The 17,757-nt window shown below is 44.0% G+C and overlaps 1 protein-coding gene across 3 annotated transcripts in view; it reads left to right on the forward strand.

Annotated features, from left to right (window-relative positions):
• LOC127443106 (calmodulin-regulated spectrin-associated protein 2-like) overlaps positions 1–17,757 on the forward strand; it is an 89,140-nt gene that overhangs the window by 27,296 nt on the left and 44,087 nt on the right. For all 3 annotated transcript variants that reach the window (XM_051701620.1, XM_051701622.1, XM_051701621.1), the window contains exon 3: positions 17,418–17,579. In XM_051701620.1, the coding sequence (XP_051557580.1) occupies positions 17,418–17,579 (162 nt within the window). The remainder of the gene's footprint in view (positions 1–17,417; positions 17,580–17,757) is intronic.

Here is a 17,757-nt window from a genome sequence, read left to right on the forward strand (position 1 = left end):
TTAGGTTAGGGCAGGGGTCAGGAACCTGTGGCTCTTTGTTAAAAATCAAGTGGCTCTCCGGGTGTCTCACCATTCACCAACACATGATCGTTTAAAACCTTCTAGAGATAATTTTCCTGCAGAAAATGTGGGTGCAATTGCAATGGTTGAAGTCAGTGACACTGCTTTGATTTCCTTTCTCCCAAATTTGAGGTACAGCCTACTCCTGGTGAACAAGGTTTGAAATTAACACCCGCCAAATGCAGATTTTTCATGCGTGGTGGCGGGTAATTTTGCTGATGTACCAGCCACTGTGGAGGGTGACCTGTAAGACTTCTCGGAGTGATATATGACAAGGATTTAGACACAAAGATGTGCATTTGATGAAACATTTGTGATTGATTATTGAAGAACAGACGAAAGCCACCGATGCGCGTCCGATTTGATATGTGTGCGCAGTGAGCTCTGCTGTTCACGAGTGCAATGAAAGCACTTCTCCAAGACACACACATGCACAGAGTTCTGGGCCTCGTTTCCCAATAACTATTGATCTTAGCGGTAAAGAGTATTTTCTACGAGCAATTTTACGATCTTTCGTTATTTTTTTATGTGCGCCCAGGGTGTGAAATAGCACCCGCCATACACCAAATGCGACAAGGCTCAATTCAGTTTGCAAACTTCTCGTCCAAATGCAGGTATTTCACGCGCAAGTAATTTTGCTCATCTACCCACAACAGATGGGTGACCTGTAAGACGTCTCAGAGTGACACGACAAGAAATGCTGTTAGTCACAAAGACACGCACTTGAAGAAACGTTATTATATTTTATTATATAAGAACAGACAAAAGAATTATACACACACACATATATATATATATATATATATATATATATATATATATACACACATACTATATATATATATTTGTATTAAACAAAGACGAAAGTGATTAAATAATACAAGACACCTTGAACCTGAAATTGAGTTCTATTTTCTTTTCTTTAGGCTGCATTAACTGTATTACCAAAGTGCAATAAAAAACACATTCGATAAGAACACACATTGGGGCCTGGGTAGCTCAGAGAGTAAAGACGCTGACTACGACCCCTCGAGTCGTGAGTTCGAATCCAGGTTGTGCTGAGTGACTCCAGCCAGGTCTCCTAAGCAACCAAATTGGTCTGGTTGCTAGGGAGGGTAGAGTCACATGGGGTAACCTCCTTGTAGTCGCTATAATGTGGTTCGTGCGTGGTGAGTTGTACGTGGATGCGGCGGAGAATAGCGTGACGCCTCCACACGCGCTATGTCTCCGTGGTAACGTGCTCAACAAGCCACGTGATAAGATGTGTGGATTGACAGTCTCAGACGCGGAGGCATCTGAGATTCGTCCTCCAGCACCCAGATTGAGGTGAGTCACTATGCCACCACGAGGACTTAGAGCACATTGGGAATTGGGTATTCCAAATTGGGGAGAAAAAGGGGAGAAAAAAAAAAGAATACATTTGGCAGCATTTCTTTTGAGAACACATGGAAATTTATTAGGCTTATTTATTACGATTTTTATTATTATTATCTTTACATTTATAATTGTCTTTAGTTCTTAATTTGTAGGCTATTAGTAATTTTTCACCTGTTGTCATTGACGGATGCTTGCGTGATGGCCATTTGGAGATGGTTAATGTTTGGATTTGGGGAGGTGGTTATATATTAGATTTTTTGATCACTTCGTTGTTTTAGTCGCTTTTTTTTATTTAAAGTGCAATTTAAATTTAGAAATGTCTTTTGTTTAAGTTTGTCGTGTTTCAATAAATTATTTTTTAAAGCAAAATCAATAAAGCAGATATCGATATATTTTTTAAGGCGTTTATTGTTAAAACATTTTTTACATATCGCCCAGCCCAAAAGGGAAGTGAACTTTTTCATGAACAATTGTAAAATAAAGTAATTTTATGGAGACCCACACAAACACGTGTACTCAAGTCCATATTGCAACATGTAATCTATTAATCATTGCATATTTGTTTGTCTTTATGTTTTTGAGTAGTCTATGGGCATAATAAACATTTTATTTTATTGAAAAACTTTGTTTTTTGAAAATAGTCAATTATTAGTTTGTGCTATGGCTCTTTAAAAAAAAATGCATCAACCAAAAATTAAAAAATTGTCTCCTTAATGAAAAAGGTTCCCGACCCCTGGGTTAGGGGCTCCCTATCTTTGCTCGCAGTTTGGAGCTCCAGCCCTTTTTTGGATCTCTGCCTGCAGCTATATCCTTCCCAAATCTAGAACTTGCTGATCCTTATGGATTAAAATGTTTTGACAACATTTGATCATTTTGACGGCTTAAGAATCTTTTGGTTAAGCAAGATTTCCTTTTTCTAAGTTGAAGGAGAAAGCCACACTTTCCTTAAAACTGCTGAAAGAGCGATTTTAGGCCAGTCACAGCTTGCAGAGATACACTTTTCTGTTTTGTCACTTTGTTATATCAAATTTAAATATTTAACACAAAATAACACAGTTTTAGGTTGGAAGGCACTGGTAGCTGCAGACCTTATTGTTTACCACAGCTAGACTGGCAGGGGATGTGACCCCTATAGTAATTAAGTGTATTTTATACTAGCAAATTGTGTTGAGTACATGAGTACAATATGCAGCTCTGGTCAGGTATTTTTCCAGGACACTTATTCCACATGGTGGAGCCCTGAGACCAGAAATGGTCATTCCATGTCTGCTTTTCCATTCATAGCATTCAAAGTTGCTGTAAAATCATTTAAACAAGCATTAGCATCTTGTATTTATTTTATATATATATATATATATATATATATTTTTTTTTTTTTTTTTTTTTTTTTTTTCAGTTTTGGTGCTTTGGATGCTGGAAAAATATTGTAAAAAGTTCACAATGTGCTCTAAACATTTTTTTTTTCTTGTGCACTGTTTTAGTAGGGTACAAAGTGTCTAATGGCACACCTTAAGGAAAATGTGGTCACGAAGTGTTTTAAGATTAAAAATAAAGATAAAAAAATAAGTTACTTTTTATCTTTGTTACTACATCCCATGTCTTGTTTTTCGGGTACGTTCTTTGTGTGAGCGCACGGTTCAGTGAGTTACCACTGTGGGCTCTTCGGTCGGTCTTGTTCGTGTCCAGAGCATGGTGACTGGATCCTGACTTCCTGTATGGTTCGGTTTCGGTCTGTGTCAGAATGCGGACACTCATGCTCCATGTTCTGTTTGTTTTGGTCAGATCATGTTTACATTTCTCCCTCGTGTGTTTCAGGTGCCGCTGGCAAGCAGAATCAGTGTTTCCATTGGAACCCAGTGTGTTTCCATGGGAACGCTGATCATGCCAACTTTCAGCTGGCAAGTGGCACCTGTCCCTTGTTTGTTCCTGCTTATTTAAATCCCCTCGTGTGTCATGTTCTTCACTGGATCGTTTAATATAGAATGTAGTCTAGCTAATGTTGAATGTGCTTGATGTGATAGTGGTGTAACGGTTCTCGGTAAAAAAATCGTGCCACCCACGATTCGGTAAGCATTGGCACCGCGGTTCACCTCGAGTTTATTGACGCATCTGAAGCACACGGTTTTGTGAAGACAAAAAGCGGCAACTAGACTCGCACAGTTACAACCTCCGCTAATGCATCTGAATGGATCTGTAAATGGATACGCTCCACCTGTGCGCACAGAGCCGCAGATGAGCCGAAACATTACACACTCCTTTTAGTTTTTAAGCAAGCACTCAGTGCTAATTCGGCCAGGCATAAAACAATAACTAATGCAATTGGGGTGTTCATTTCCAACTGTTATGTTTCCCTACTCCACTGACGAAGATGTTTGATTTCCGCAAATTATTAAAACACTCGAGCCGCGTCACAACATCCCTCGTCTCCATTTAAATAGCAAAGTTCCTTCTATAGTGATGTACAGCTTCCGAATATTGAATATACGTGCAGTAGAGTTTGAAATGGATTTTATGTCGATGCATGTAGCGTAATAGTGCAGGTATTAAGTTAAAATGTTGATTTATTAGAGAAAAGACCCAGAAAATTAACCATGGTTTTACTATAGTAATATCGTAGTAACCATGACTGCTGACACCATGGTTTTCTTTGCAGAAATCATGGTTTTGATACAATTAACTAGGGTGACCATACATCCTTTTTTTCCCGGACATGTTCTCTTTTTCGGACCTTAAAAAAGCGTCCGGCCGGGATCCCTAAATTTGCGAAAATGTCCGGGATTCGGCTTTAGTTGCATCATTATGTGCATCTGGTCTAATACTTCATTGTGTGTGTGCGCATATTTGCATTGCTTTAACCCCTCTTTGTAAGTCCCGCCTTCTCTCACGCCAAATGGTCGATTATAAGAGGCTTGCAGCAACTATTGGCCAAATTCCTGCCTGTTAATCTCTCCTAGAACGCGTGAAGCGCTGTCGTGTTCGGCATCAAACAGTTGCTTGACAGTAGCAGCAAATGACAGCTGAGTGGAAACAATGCCAAAACGTAAGTGCAAATTTACAGAAGATTTGCACAAAAAATTCCCATGCTTTCGTCCAGGTCAAGATCCGTGGAAGCAGAATGTATGAAATGTAAAGCTGGCCCTTATGTGTCAGTTGCTAATAAGGGTGCAAGTGATTTAGAAGCACACATTAGCTCTGCGAAGCATAAAGTGTCAGCAAAAGGTGAAAGTTTATAAGGTAAATTAACGGACTACTTTTTGCGACCAGGTAAAATTGTTATCACATTGCTTCATTTTCCATGGCCATTCAGAATAATAGTAATAGTAAATGAAGGTACAATCATGGCATCAAATATTTTATTTTAGTACATGGACATTCAAAATAATGTTGGAAATTTTTATTTATTTATATATATTTATGTTATGCTAATAGAGTGTTTTTTTCACTGTATTAAAGTTTGCATTCATAGTAACACTGTTTTGAACCCTATTATTCCACATATTACCTCCAAATCGGCTGGGCGTTATTCTCTGCACCTAACTACGCTTCAACGTAGATTTCCTACGGTTCTGCTCCTGATTTCCACAACGCATACACTCATCTACGAACAAACTCCTCTCTATCAGCCCATTGTACGATTACGGCACACATCAGTGAAAGAATCTTTCCCTCTACTGCAGCCGGTGCCGGGATCTCCAGCCTTCGCCAGCACGATAAATCTTACCATTGTTGTAAATAAAATCCTTTGAACTGTTCCTCAGCTTTTGGGTTCCTTTGTCTTGCTCTCGCTCTGACAACACTTTTAAGAACTATTAGCTACATTTTTAAGGAAACAAAATGTTCTGCATACGAGTATAAAGTAATAAGTGTATATAAAAAAACTTTCAATCTTAATTTTTCTTGATTTAGCTTTAAAGAATCGTGAAACGAACCGAACTGTGAGTTTAGTATTGTGAACCGAATCGTGACATGAGTGAACCGTTACACACCTATGAAGGAGCCTTTACCTCACACTTGGGGTAAAAGGCCCACAGGGGTTTATAGTGATACTGTTAAAATATAGGGACAATAGTTATAAGGAAAAATTTGTCAACTTAGGCAAATACTTTTGAGACAGTAAGATGCTTTTTTGAGTAACAAATTAAAATTATGCTTATTCAAATAATCACTTCAGAAAAGGGTTAAACATGTTCTGTAAATTTTTTTAATTACATTAAAAAACATCTAAAAAATGGATCTCAGTTGTGATTGGATGAGTTAATGTGAGCCCACTTTGAACATTATATAATTGACAAATATATTTGCCCCACTTAAGAAAAACAGTGTGTTTTATGGGGGCCTTTAGCCCCTGCAACAGGGGGGAGTTTTACCCTAAATAGGCTACTATAATTTCAGGGATTGTCATTAGCTAAATAAATGTACAACTTTTTAAAACAATATACAATTTTAGATAAAACTATGTACATCATAATCAAACTTTAGACATTGCATGCAGTGATCTCATAGATCGGGAATATTTTCAGTGTATAGTGACAAATAGGTGTTTACGAATGTATTGTGGTAGTTTTTGTTGTTGTTTTAGTGTTTTGGGAGAAAATAAAATCAAAAGTGCCTTTTACCCCATGGGGCCTTTAGCCCTGTTGTACCCTACTGACATTCAAATGAGATATTTTAGGAATCCAGAGATGTTAAGTTTTAACGTCTCTAAACTGCTATGTCAAATCGTTAGAAAGTCTGATTCTTTTTATTGAATTGGTTCGTTTGGATGGTTCATGTATGAAGCTCTTCTAAAAAGTCCTCTCCCTTTCATATAATTCGGAAGTCCATTTAATTTTAGTGTATTGGTTTGTTTGGAATGGATAAGATGAACCGTATAAAAGGACGATTATTCCCTTTTGTTGCTGAATATGTAACACAATTTTTGTTCTTGGGTAGTAAGTGTTATTTCCTAATTGCTTATGCCTCAAAAGTATAGAAAATGGCTATTATTCCCCACAAACTTTGCTTTTGTAACCAGGACTGTGATATTTTGAAATGTACCTATTTCCAATGAATTTGTGTCTTTTCGTTCACATAAAGTCAGAAAAAAAAAAAAACATATGAATCCAAATGAACATGTATTTATACTAAAGTAATACAAAAATGACTACAAAACATTTAGGAGTAGTTTTTCAAGATTTACGATTATACTGTAAATCACTTTCACGAATCAGCCCCCAAATGTAGTCTCCCATCAAGTTCTCGTTATACTGTCCTTGGTAGCGGCATTCAAAGTCCAGTATATCCTGATAGAACCGCTCGCCTTGCTCCTCCGAGTACGCTCCCATGTTCTCCTTGAATTTATCAAGACGAGCATCAAGGATATGGACTTTGAGGGACATCCTACAGCCCATTGTGCCGTAGTTCTTCACCAGAGTCTCAAACAGCTCCACATAGTTTTCAGCCTTGTGATTACCCAGGAAGCCCCAAACCACTGTGACAAAGCTGTTCCAAGCCGCTTTCTCCTTACTAGTGAGCTTCTTGGGGAATTCATTGCACTTCAGGATCTTCTTTATCTGTAGTCCGACGAAGACACCAGCTTTGACCTTTGCCTCAGACAGCTTAGGAAAGAAGTCTTGAAGGCACTTGAAGGCTGCCGACTCCTTATCTAGAGCTCTGACAAATTGTTTCATAAGGCCCAATTTGATATGCAGTGGTGGCATCAGCACCTTCCGGGGGTCCACCAGTGGTTCTCACTTGACGTTATTCCTCCCCACAGAGAACTCGGTCAGCTGTGGCCAGTCCCGCCTGTGGTAGTGCGCCTTGGTGTCCCTGCTGTCAAAAAAAGGCATCCCAAAAAAACATTTTAAAATTAAAAACGTTTACAATTTTAAAAATTAACACATTTATAACATAAAATTCCGAGCAACAATTGTCCATCTTACCTTCCAGAGTTTTTTTGCAGTGCTCGCAGGTGAAATGAGGTGCCCAGGGTTTGTCTTGATCCCCGACAGGCATGGCGAAATATGCCTTGTAGACCTCACACATCTTAGCAGATGCTTCCAAGGAGTACTTTTTCGCTCTTGTCTTGATAAATTGGCCGCAGACATAGCAAAATGCATCTGCCGGATGCTTGCAGCCTCTTGATTCCATCTCAGAAAAATGCAGATATGTATCCATTTAGGCAGCTGGAACTAAACTGAACTGATGGGCTTATGGCCCTTGCATTTATACTACTATTTATATTACTGGAAAGTTCTAGACTCAGCACTGAATCTATCTGGAATGTTCAGAAAAATAGGTACATTTCAAAATATCACTGTCCTGGTCACAAAAGCAAAGTTTGTGGGGAATAATAGGCATTTTCTATACTTTTGAGGCATAAGCAATTATGAAATAACACTTACTACCCAGGAACCAAAAAAATTAAAAAATTGATACACGGTGATATTTAGTTAAATGCTGCCGTTCACCACTATGTTTTTTTAATTCATTTATTCACACAAAGGTGTTTATCTGTTCAAATGATGTTTAATGCTGATAGTTATATATTTTTTAAAAGATAATGTTTCAGTGTATTCAGCCCTATAGCTTGTAATGTAGCTAACTACTTTTAAAAGGGTAGCTTCAACTCAAAATATTTAATTGACAGAATAAGTAAATACATTAAATTTATACACAATAAATGTACTGATGTATTGTTTGGTTTTTTTGTATGCTATTTACATATGACAAGTTCAGCCATGAAACTCTATGTGGCGCAAGCTGATAGGTTCTTTGAGCTTGCTATCTGTTAGCCAATCGATTGATCCTTTGACACTTAATTGGGTAGCCAATCAACTTGCATCTCTCTCTTTGTTTAACCTTTAAATTGCTCAGTTTTGCAGACAAGCCGGTTTCACTGCAGTGCACTGGGAAAATTATTTTTTAATATGTACAAATCTTTGCAGAATATGTAGTTCATATATAAGTTGGCATTTTTATGTTTTACTGTTTTAAAATTATTTGATGTACCAAACAATAATTGTTGTTTTGTTTTTTTATTCTAAAACAACACTTTGTTTTGCATAAAGATATTTTAAAAAATATGTATGCTTATATCATACATATTGCACAGTGTGCAATAAACATTTGAAAACAAAATGTTATGGTCATAATTTACACAAAATCAGTATGGGACTTGAACTTAAATATAGAGTGCTTTAGGTTATTAGGCGAGTGTTCTAAATTAAAAAAGGAGTTATCATGTTCTATCATGTATTATGTACAATAGTCGGAATTCCAGATTCGCTTTTTGTGATACAAATAAGTCTAGTTATCACATAATATATATGTCTCTCTCTAATTTCTTTCTCATAAACACAAAATTTTTTCCAGTGGGAACACAACTCCAGGTGATCGATGGGGAATTTGAAATAACTGAATTCAAATCAGCATCTCTTGTTTGAATCAGTCTGATTTTATGGACCTAAGTTATTGCTGAACTGAGTCGAGATCAGTTACAGCTGGCATTTATCACTGAATCAGATCAGTGCCCTCTAGTGTCCAACGACAAAACATTTTGAAACGTTTCAAAAAAGTATGACGTAACTAAGCCTCGCTTGCTAAAATCACGTGACATGGTCAGTTTTATATGCGCTCAGAGCATTGGTTTGAAACAAATGATGCATAAAGTTTTCAAAGATTTATGAAGCAGTGTTTCGAAAGCACCTATCTTGATTGCACGATAAGGTTCAGGTACGCATTATGAGTTAGGTCACTAGCCATTTAAGCCATTCGGCCAAGCAGGCCAAAGGCAGACATAAAAATCGAGTTCATTAGCGTTACTCCATTTGGCCAGTAGCCATAGGCACACCTACTAGCTAGCATATACCCTGTGCACATTGCTCTTCGAAGCAGTAGCAGTGCACAAGTCGTGGCGATAGATCTGCTTGGTTGGGGGGTTTTGTTTCGTGTTTGTGAGTTTTTGTAGCTTTCTTGCTTTGTAAGGGGATTGTTTATAATGTCTTTTTGTGGGGGCCTGGGTAGCTCAGCGAGTATTGACGCTGACTACCACCCCTGGAGTTGCGAGTTCAAATCCAGGGCATGCTGAGTGACTCCAGCACGGTCTCCTAAGCAACCAAATTGGCCTGGTTGCTAGGGAGGGTAGAGTCACATGAGGTAACATTCTCGTGGTCGCGATTAGGTGTTCTCGCTCTCAATGGGGCGTGTGGTAAGTTGTGCGTGGTTCGCGGAGAGTAGCATGAGCCTCCACATGCTGAGATTCTCCACATAGGCATGCACGGCGAGCCACGTGATAAGATGCATGGATTGATGGTCTCAGAAGTGGAGGCAACTGGGACTTGTCCTCCGCCACCCAGACTGAGGTGAGTAACCACGTCACCATGAGGACCTACTAAGTAGTGGGATTTGGGCTTTCCAAATTGGGAGAAAAGGGGATCAAATAAAAAAATAAATAAATATAAATATATATATATATATATATATATATATATATATATATATATATATATATATATATATATATATATACATAATGTCTTTTTGTGTAGCAGCATGTTCATACTGTACATGCTCGATGCAGCATGTCTCGCATTTTGTCTAATTGTGCAGCAGCAGCTGCATATCCACATGCTTTACTCAGTGTGTCTGTGTTTTTTCTAGCAGTAGCAAGTCTCTGTACTTGCGCTGCAGCAGCAGCGTAGCAGATCTAGTCCACCAAGACCAATATTCTATTAATATGTCATACCCACATAGGGTTGCCACCCGTCCCGTAAAAAACAGGATTGTCCCGTATTTAAAGAAAAAATGATGTATCCCATATGGAATCAATACGGGACATGATTTGTCAGATGGCATCACGGTGAAATCGTTCCAGATCACTAATTTAACATAGATATATGTTGGAAAATTTTCCTACAGTGGGATAGGTGCCCCACAGGTGCCGGTAACCCCCTGTGATGTATTTTCCGCGGTACGGTCTCCCTGTTGGCAGACCCACGTCTCCCTTGGGCAGAGCTCTCTCCGCCCCTGGTCGCTGTGTATGTAGAGCTCCTCCCCTTCGAGGCAGGACCTACCACGGCACCTCTTCCATGTGCAGCTGGTGAGCCCACATGTCGTATTGCCACATGTTACCTCCCCGTCGGGCAGGATGTGGTCTCCGCGGGGTCTTTTCCCCCTGAAAGAATAGGAAAGGGAAAGAACACCTTCCCTGATGCGTATAATAGCGTTAGATGGCCCCAGCCGAATCTAATACTCTGTGGAGAGAAACATAGAGAGAAAAGGTCGCGGCTGGCGTGGCCTGCTCCCATGCTAGTTACATCGCTTCCCCCCCCTCTGGGATGTGGGGAACTACATGACGTCTTGTGGGGCGTTGGGGGAGGTTACGTGCGGACTGATGCACCTGCTATTACGACCGCAGCAGCTTGCTTGCACCTGCATCAGCAGTTCACGTAACACGGTCCAGCTGTTGTGGTGTTTTTCTATAGGGACCCCTAGTGACCCCTACATCGAAACAACGTTGAGTGAGTGACAGAAGGGGAACATCTCGGTTACTGTTGTAACCTCCGTTCCTTGATGGAGGGAACGAGACGTTGTGTCCCTCTTGCCACAATACTGTACTGTCTGCTGAAATGGCCGGGACCTTGTCTAGGCTGTTCAGCACAAAACCTGAATGAGTGGTTGCGAGCCAGCTCCTTTTATACCCGTATGTCTGGGGGAGTGGCATGCAAATTCCAATCGCCAATTCTCATTGGCCTTTTCTCAAAGATTAGAGGTGTTTGGGGCTCCCAAGACAGTAACCGAGACGTTATGGATCTTAAACCCATTGAGCATTTGTGGGATCAGCTAGACTGTAAGGTGCATGAGAAGTGCATGACAAAACAGCCACATCTATGGCAAGTGCTATAGGAAGTGTGGGGTGAAATGTCACCTGAGTGTCTGGACAAACTGAGAGCAAGAATGCCAGAATTTTTATTAATCTTATTTATGTATACATTTTGGTTGGTTTATACTTAATTTTAAATAGTATTTAATTTTTTTATTTATTTTATTTGTTTTTATTTGTATTTGATTGTATTTATACATTGTTTGATCTTATTGAACATTTAAACAGAAAAAAATCCAAAATTTTAGCACAATTTGTGGACTTTTCAGACAGTCCCTTTCCACACCCTCCACAGTATTAGCACGTTTTAGCACAATGTCCCTTACCCAGTACAGGGCATATTAGTACCCGTAGTGGGTCCGGCTGTGAATTCCTCCGCCGAATTCACAAGCCACAGGGCTAGGGAGGAAGGACATCCAGGGTTCACGGTTCGTGAACTCGCATGGGAGAAGCGCACGTCTTCGCCTCACAGAGGGGAAAGGCACTATACACAAGCGATACACCCGGCCAGCTGTTCCGTATTACCAAACCTACCTGTTCGTACCTGCAAAAACATGGGATGAATCCGGCTCAACGTATTGGTAGTTGCCCAGCCCGCTGCTCTGCAGATGTCTGCTAGAGAGGTGCCATTGGCCAGTGTCCACGAGGATGCCAGACTCCTCGTAGAGTGTGCTCGTATTCCCAAAGAGGCAGGTACGGCCTGGGCCTGGTATGCCACCACAATGGCGTCCATGATCCAGTGGGCAAGCCTCTGTTTGGAGACAACATTCCCTTTCCCCTGTCCGCCAAAGCAGACAAAGAGCTGCTTAGAGCATCTAGAGCTCTGCGTGCGATCCAAATAGATGCACAAAGCACGCATCGGACACAGCAACGATAAGGCTGGGTCTGCCTCCTCCCGGGGCAGCTTCGCTTGCAGGCTCACCACCTGACCCCTAAAGGGGTCGTGGGAACCTTGGGCACATAGCCCGGTCGGGGTCTCAAGACCACGTGAGAACACTTCGGACTGAACTCCAGGCAGGTGTCACTGCCAGAGGACGCCTGCAGGTCCCGAACCCTCTTGATGGATTTCGTGAGTGCAGTCAGGAGGGCCATCTTCAAAGAGAGGGCTTTCAGCTTGACTGGCTGTAGGGGCTCAAACGGGGCTCTCCGAAGGCCCAGAAGGACCACGGAGAGATTCTGATTCATGCTTCCCCAAGGACTTACCGTCCACCGAGTCATGGTGTGCCTCTATAGCGGCCACATACACCTTCAAGGTGGAGGGGGACAGCCACCCCTCCAGCCTCTCCTGCAGGAAGGAAAGCACTGACCGACTGCGCATCTCGGGGGGCCTTCGGCTCAGGAAGAACACCAATTTGCGAACGAACACCACTTCAGGGCAAATAGCTGCCTCGTAGAGGGAACCTTGGCCTGAGTGACCGTGTCTACCATTGCCAGTGGTAAGCCACTTAAATCTTCTGTGTCCCGTCCAGGGGCCAGACATGGAGATTCCAGAAGTCTGTGTGTGGGTGCCAGATGGTGCCCAGTCCCTGAGAGATGAGGTCCTGCCTCAGGGGACTTGCCAGGGAGGGGCTGTTGCGAGGAGCGCGAGATCCGAGAACCAAGTCTGAGTGGGCCAGTACGGCGCCACAAGGATGACCTGTTCCTCGTCCTCCCTGATCTTGCACACAATCTGTGCAAGCCGGCTCACTGGGGCGGCGCACATTTGCACAGGCCCTGGGGCCAGCTGTGTGCCAGCGCGTCTGTGCCGAGGAGAGCCCCCATCGGAGAATACCAGAGCGGGCAGTGGGAGGATTCCGGGGAAGCGAACAGGTCTAACTGTGCTTTGCCGAATCAACTCCAAATCAGCTGGACAACCTGGGGGTGGAGTCTCCACTCTCCACTGAGCTTTGCCTGCCGCGACAGCGCGTCCGCTGTGGCATTGAGGCTGCCCGGGATGTGAGTGGCCCGCAGCGACCTCAGCCACTGTTGACTCCAGAGGAGGAGATGGCGGGCGAGTTGCGACATGCGACGAGAGCGTAAGCCGCCTTGGCGATTTATATATGCTACTGTCGCTGTGTTGTCCGACTGGACCAACAACGACTGCGTGCGCTCACTTGTGAGGCACGCTATCATCGAGACCGAGTCTAACTCCATGCCGAGAAAGAGATACTCTGAACCGGGGAGGGCTTGCTCTTTTCCCAGTTGACCCGAAGCCCTAGACGGCTGAGGTGCCTGAGCACCAGGTCCCTGTGTGTGCACAGCAACTCTCGAGAGTGTGCTAGAATCAGCCAGTCATCAAGGTAGTTGAGTATGCGGATGCCCAATTCCCTTAACGGGGCAAGAGCTGCCTCTGCGACCTTCGTGAAGACGTGGGGGACAGGGACAGGCCGAAGGGGAGGACCTTGTACTGATACGCCCGGCCATCGAAAGCAAACTGTAGGAAGGGTCTGTGACGAGGTAAAACCGAGACGTGAAAGTACGCATCCTTCAGGTCAACCGCCGGGAACCAATCTTGATGCTGGACGCATGCCAAAATGCACCTCTGCGTGAGCATCTTGAACGGGAGTTTGTGTAAGGCTTGATTGGCCGCAACCCACCGCCTTTCTTTGGCACGATGAAGTAAGGGCTGTAGAACCCTTTCCTCATCTTGGCTGGAAGGACAGGCTCTATTGCACCCTTGTGCAGCAGGGTCACGATCTCCGCATGTAAGGTGGCGGCGTTCTTGCCCTGCACCGAGGTGCAGCGGACGCTGCTGAACCAGGGCGGGCGCCTGGCAAACTGAATCGCGTAACCGAGTCAGATGGTCCTGGCCAGTTGGAAAGTGCTAACCACGCATCCAAGCTCCAGGTGAGGGGCACTAAGGGGACAATCGAGTCTAACGTACCTGTGGGTGGGGCCTCACGGCGGGGGGGAGCAGGGGCGCCACGTCGAGGAGCCTTGCTTCGTCTCAAACTCATGGCTGTGCTGAGGGGGCCCTCAAAGCACTTACCTTGCTCCATGTACCCGGCGTCAGGGGGGTTGGCGACGGGGGAGTAGGGACTTTTTACCATCCTTGTAGCTCGTCACAACCACCTGGCCGTGGGTGTGAGTGTGGTGCGGTCGGGCACGTGAAGGCGGGGGGCCCGCGTTCGCGGCGTCCATGTCGCAGGTGCTCAGTGTCCGGTCGCTGTGATAACGGCAGTCGTAAACACCGACTGTGTGACCCAAGGAGTGAGGAAACCACTCTTTTTTTTTAAATGTAGGTACCGGGTGCGGTGAACACAAAACAAAAGGGAACATAAGATTTACCTCCCGGCCCTCCACCGGGGGATGGAGTGGTCTGGATACCAGCTCCATGGTAGCAGCGGACAACTCCCTCCCTGGGTCGTCTGTCTCAGGGGTGCTTAGGAGCCTTCCGGGTCCTTGCGCCAGGTCGTGAGGCGGGGGGCGTCAGCTTCCTGTGGGGGGCTCTACTCTGGAGCCGAGAAATGGGCTCGGGCTGTGGCGGAGCCACCTGGTCTTTCGCCGCCGCAGGGGGACGCCCTCGGCAAGCAGACGGGGTACGGGATCTTGAGCCACGGCGGGGCAAGATGTGCTGTATTGCCTCTGTCTGCTTCCTCACCGTCGAGAACTGCTGGGCAAAGTCCTCGACGGTGTCGCCGAATAGGCCGATCTGGGAGATGGGAGCATTAAGAAAGTGAGCCTTGTTGGCGTCCCTCATCTCGACCAGATTCAGCCACAGGTGGCGCTCCTGGACCACCAAGGTGGACATCGCTTGCACGAGTGCTCGCGCCATGACCTCCGTCGCTCTGAGGGTGAGGTCGGTCCTCTTGGCCTGGTGTACTTGCAGGAGGGCCATGGCATGCAGGGTGGAGGCGGCCTGTCCAGCAGCACTGTAGGCTTAATGATCCAGCGGCACTGTAGGTCCTAAAGGCCCTGGAGGGGAGCGCCGGACGATCCTGCTAAGTGGCGGCGTTTTGCGGGCAGAGATGCACCGCAACCACCTTATCCACCTGAGGGAACTCCGTGTACCCGTGGGCCGCCCCGCCATCGAGGGTAGTGAGAGCGGACGATCTGGGAAGTTGGGTTCTGGCAGAAAAAGGTGCCCTCCATGACCTTGTCAGCTCGTCGTGCACTTCCAGGAAGAAAGGGACCGGGGGGGGCTGTGAGCGGTACCCAGGAACCAGTCATCTAGCCACGAGGGCTCAGGGGAGGATGGAGGTTTCTAGTCCAACCCGACACTCGCGGTGGCCCGGGCAAGCATGGTGGTCAGCTCTGCGTCGGCCTCAGACTGGGCGGGCAGACCCAAAGGTGGCAGCCCAGTCGAGTCCTCGGCGTCCGACATCGCCAGTGTGCTCTCTGATGCAGCGATCGAGGACTCATCCTGCTCGCGAGCCCTGAAAAAGATGTTAAGCTCTCGGAACTCGACGGGGGCAGACGAGCGTGCTGGGGAATGGGAAGTCTGCGGGGAATTACCCGGCAAGACCGCACCCATTGAAATCCCTAAATGAGGAAGGAAGAAGGAAAGCCACGACCGCAAGTTTGCCATGGTCATGTTCTCGCAATGAAAACATGAACCATCCACGAACGCTGCCTCAATGTGAGCACAGCCAAGACATGTGTGGCGGAGCGATAACGACTGCATCCAGGAATCACACAAAGACGGAAAGGCATCTCTAAAAAGACGCACCATTAAAAAGATTTTCATGTCAATGTGTTGCTGTGATAGAGGAAAATACTCTTTGCAGAAATATATACTCTCTCAGTAGCGCTGTCGAAGCGCCCAGGGGCGTAGTCTGCACTAAGCGTGCAGAAGGAGAGAAAGCCACTGGAATGCGCCGTATATCCAACAGCATATGCTTCTTTCTGAGGTGAATGGACCGGCAGTGGAAAAATCAGAATGAGTGGTAGTGAGCCAGCTGCTTTTATACCCATATGTCCGGGGGAGTGGCATGAGAATTCCACTCGCCAATTCTCATTGGTCTTTTCTCAAAGATTAGAGGTGTTTGGGGCTCCCAAGAGCGACCCCTAGTGTCACTACATCGACACAAATTCAAGTGAGTGACAGAAGGGGAACACTCGTTTCCAATGATCTGTTGTCCAATGTCTGTGTTTCTTTGCCCACTCTAACCTTTTCTTTTTGTTTTTCTGTTTCAAAAGTGGCTTTTTTTGGTTGCAATTCTTCCCATAAGGCCTGCACCCCTGAGTCTTCTCTTTACTGTTGTACATGAAACTGATGTTGTGCGGGTAGAATTAAATGAAGCTGTCAGCTGCGGACATGATTTTGATTGATGTGATTTTCTAGTACCAAATTTGCAATTTAGCATGATTACTCCAGGATAAGGTGTTGGAGTGATGGCTGCTGGAAATGGGGCCTGTCTAGATTTGATCAAAAATGACTTTTTTCAAATAGTGATGGTGCTGTTTTTTACATCAGTAATGTGCTGACTATATTTTGTGATCAGTTGAATGCCACTTTAGTGAATTAAAGTACCATTTCCTTTCGAAACAGCAAAATCTATACATTATTCCAAACTTTTGGCCACCCAGTGTAGGTATTCTATTCATTATATACCATATCCACATTTTATATTAATTATATGCTGTTTTGTGGTAATTTTCATATCAAACAAGGATTAAATGGTCATAAAAAATATGTTTCATTGCATGTATGATAGCCAACAGTACTTTTTTCAGTTATTGTTAAGGTGTCCCAAAATTTTTACAGGGCCAAGCTGACAAATCTAGATGCAATGTAACAGATGGAACCAATACATGTGACTCGAGATGCATTATTAAAAGTTAAAGCTCTTTTAACTTGATGCGTTGTCTTAAAACAAGACGCTCATGTGTGATATGCTGAAAAGACCGTGAGACGCAGCACAGCGGTCAAAGAAGAATGGCCCTAATGACATTCTAATGTTGAGCTACAGTATATGCATTACATGTTAAACCAAACAGATCTGTTTTAATATGATTTGGACAAAAACAATAATAATACAAAAAACACTTGTATTGTTCCTTTCTTGCCCTAGTACTTTCTTACATAATATCGCATATTGTGAAACAGTTATGTATGTCCTTTTCGGTTATGTATTCGGAGGCCTGTCAAGAAGAAACTGTACATTTGTGTTATAGGAAAATGTTTGTTTTATTCCAGACTTCTCACCTGGCGATGATTGACACCTTGATGATGGCGTACACAGTTGAAATGGTCAGTGTGGAGAGAGTACTGTCCTGCATACAGAAATGTACTCCATTCCTTCCTGAGGAAGACTTTCCCTATGATGCTGAAGAGGCAATAACCACTTGGATCAATAAGGTAAGAATATCCCACATCTTCCACATATTGATTAGAAACTAGTGATCGATCTATTTACATTATTAAGCCCCGCCCTTTTCTGCGCTCCACATTTTGTCATCTAACTTCCTGTTTGTATTGAAGCTACTGAGAAGAGTTGATCAAAATGGATTACGTGTGGGAGCACAGAACGTTTTTT

This window comes from Myxocyprinus asiaticus, chromosome 6, assembly GCF_019703515.2.
Source record: "Myxocyprinus asiaticus isolate MX2 ecotype Aquarium Trade chromosome 6, UBuf_Myxa_2, whole genome shotgun sequence".
Taxonomy (NCBI): Eukaryota; Metazoa; Chordata; class Actinopteri; order Cypriniformes; family Catostomidae; genus Myxocyprinus; species Myxocyprinus asiaticus.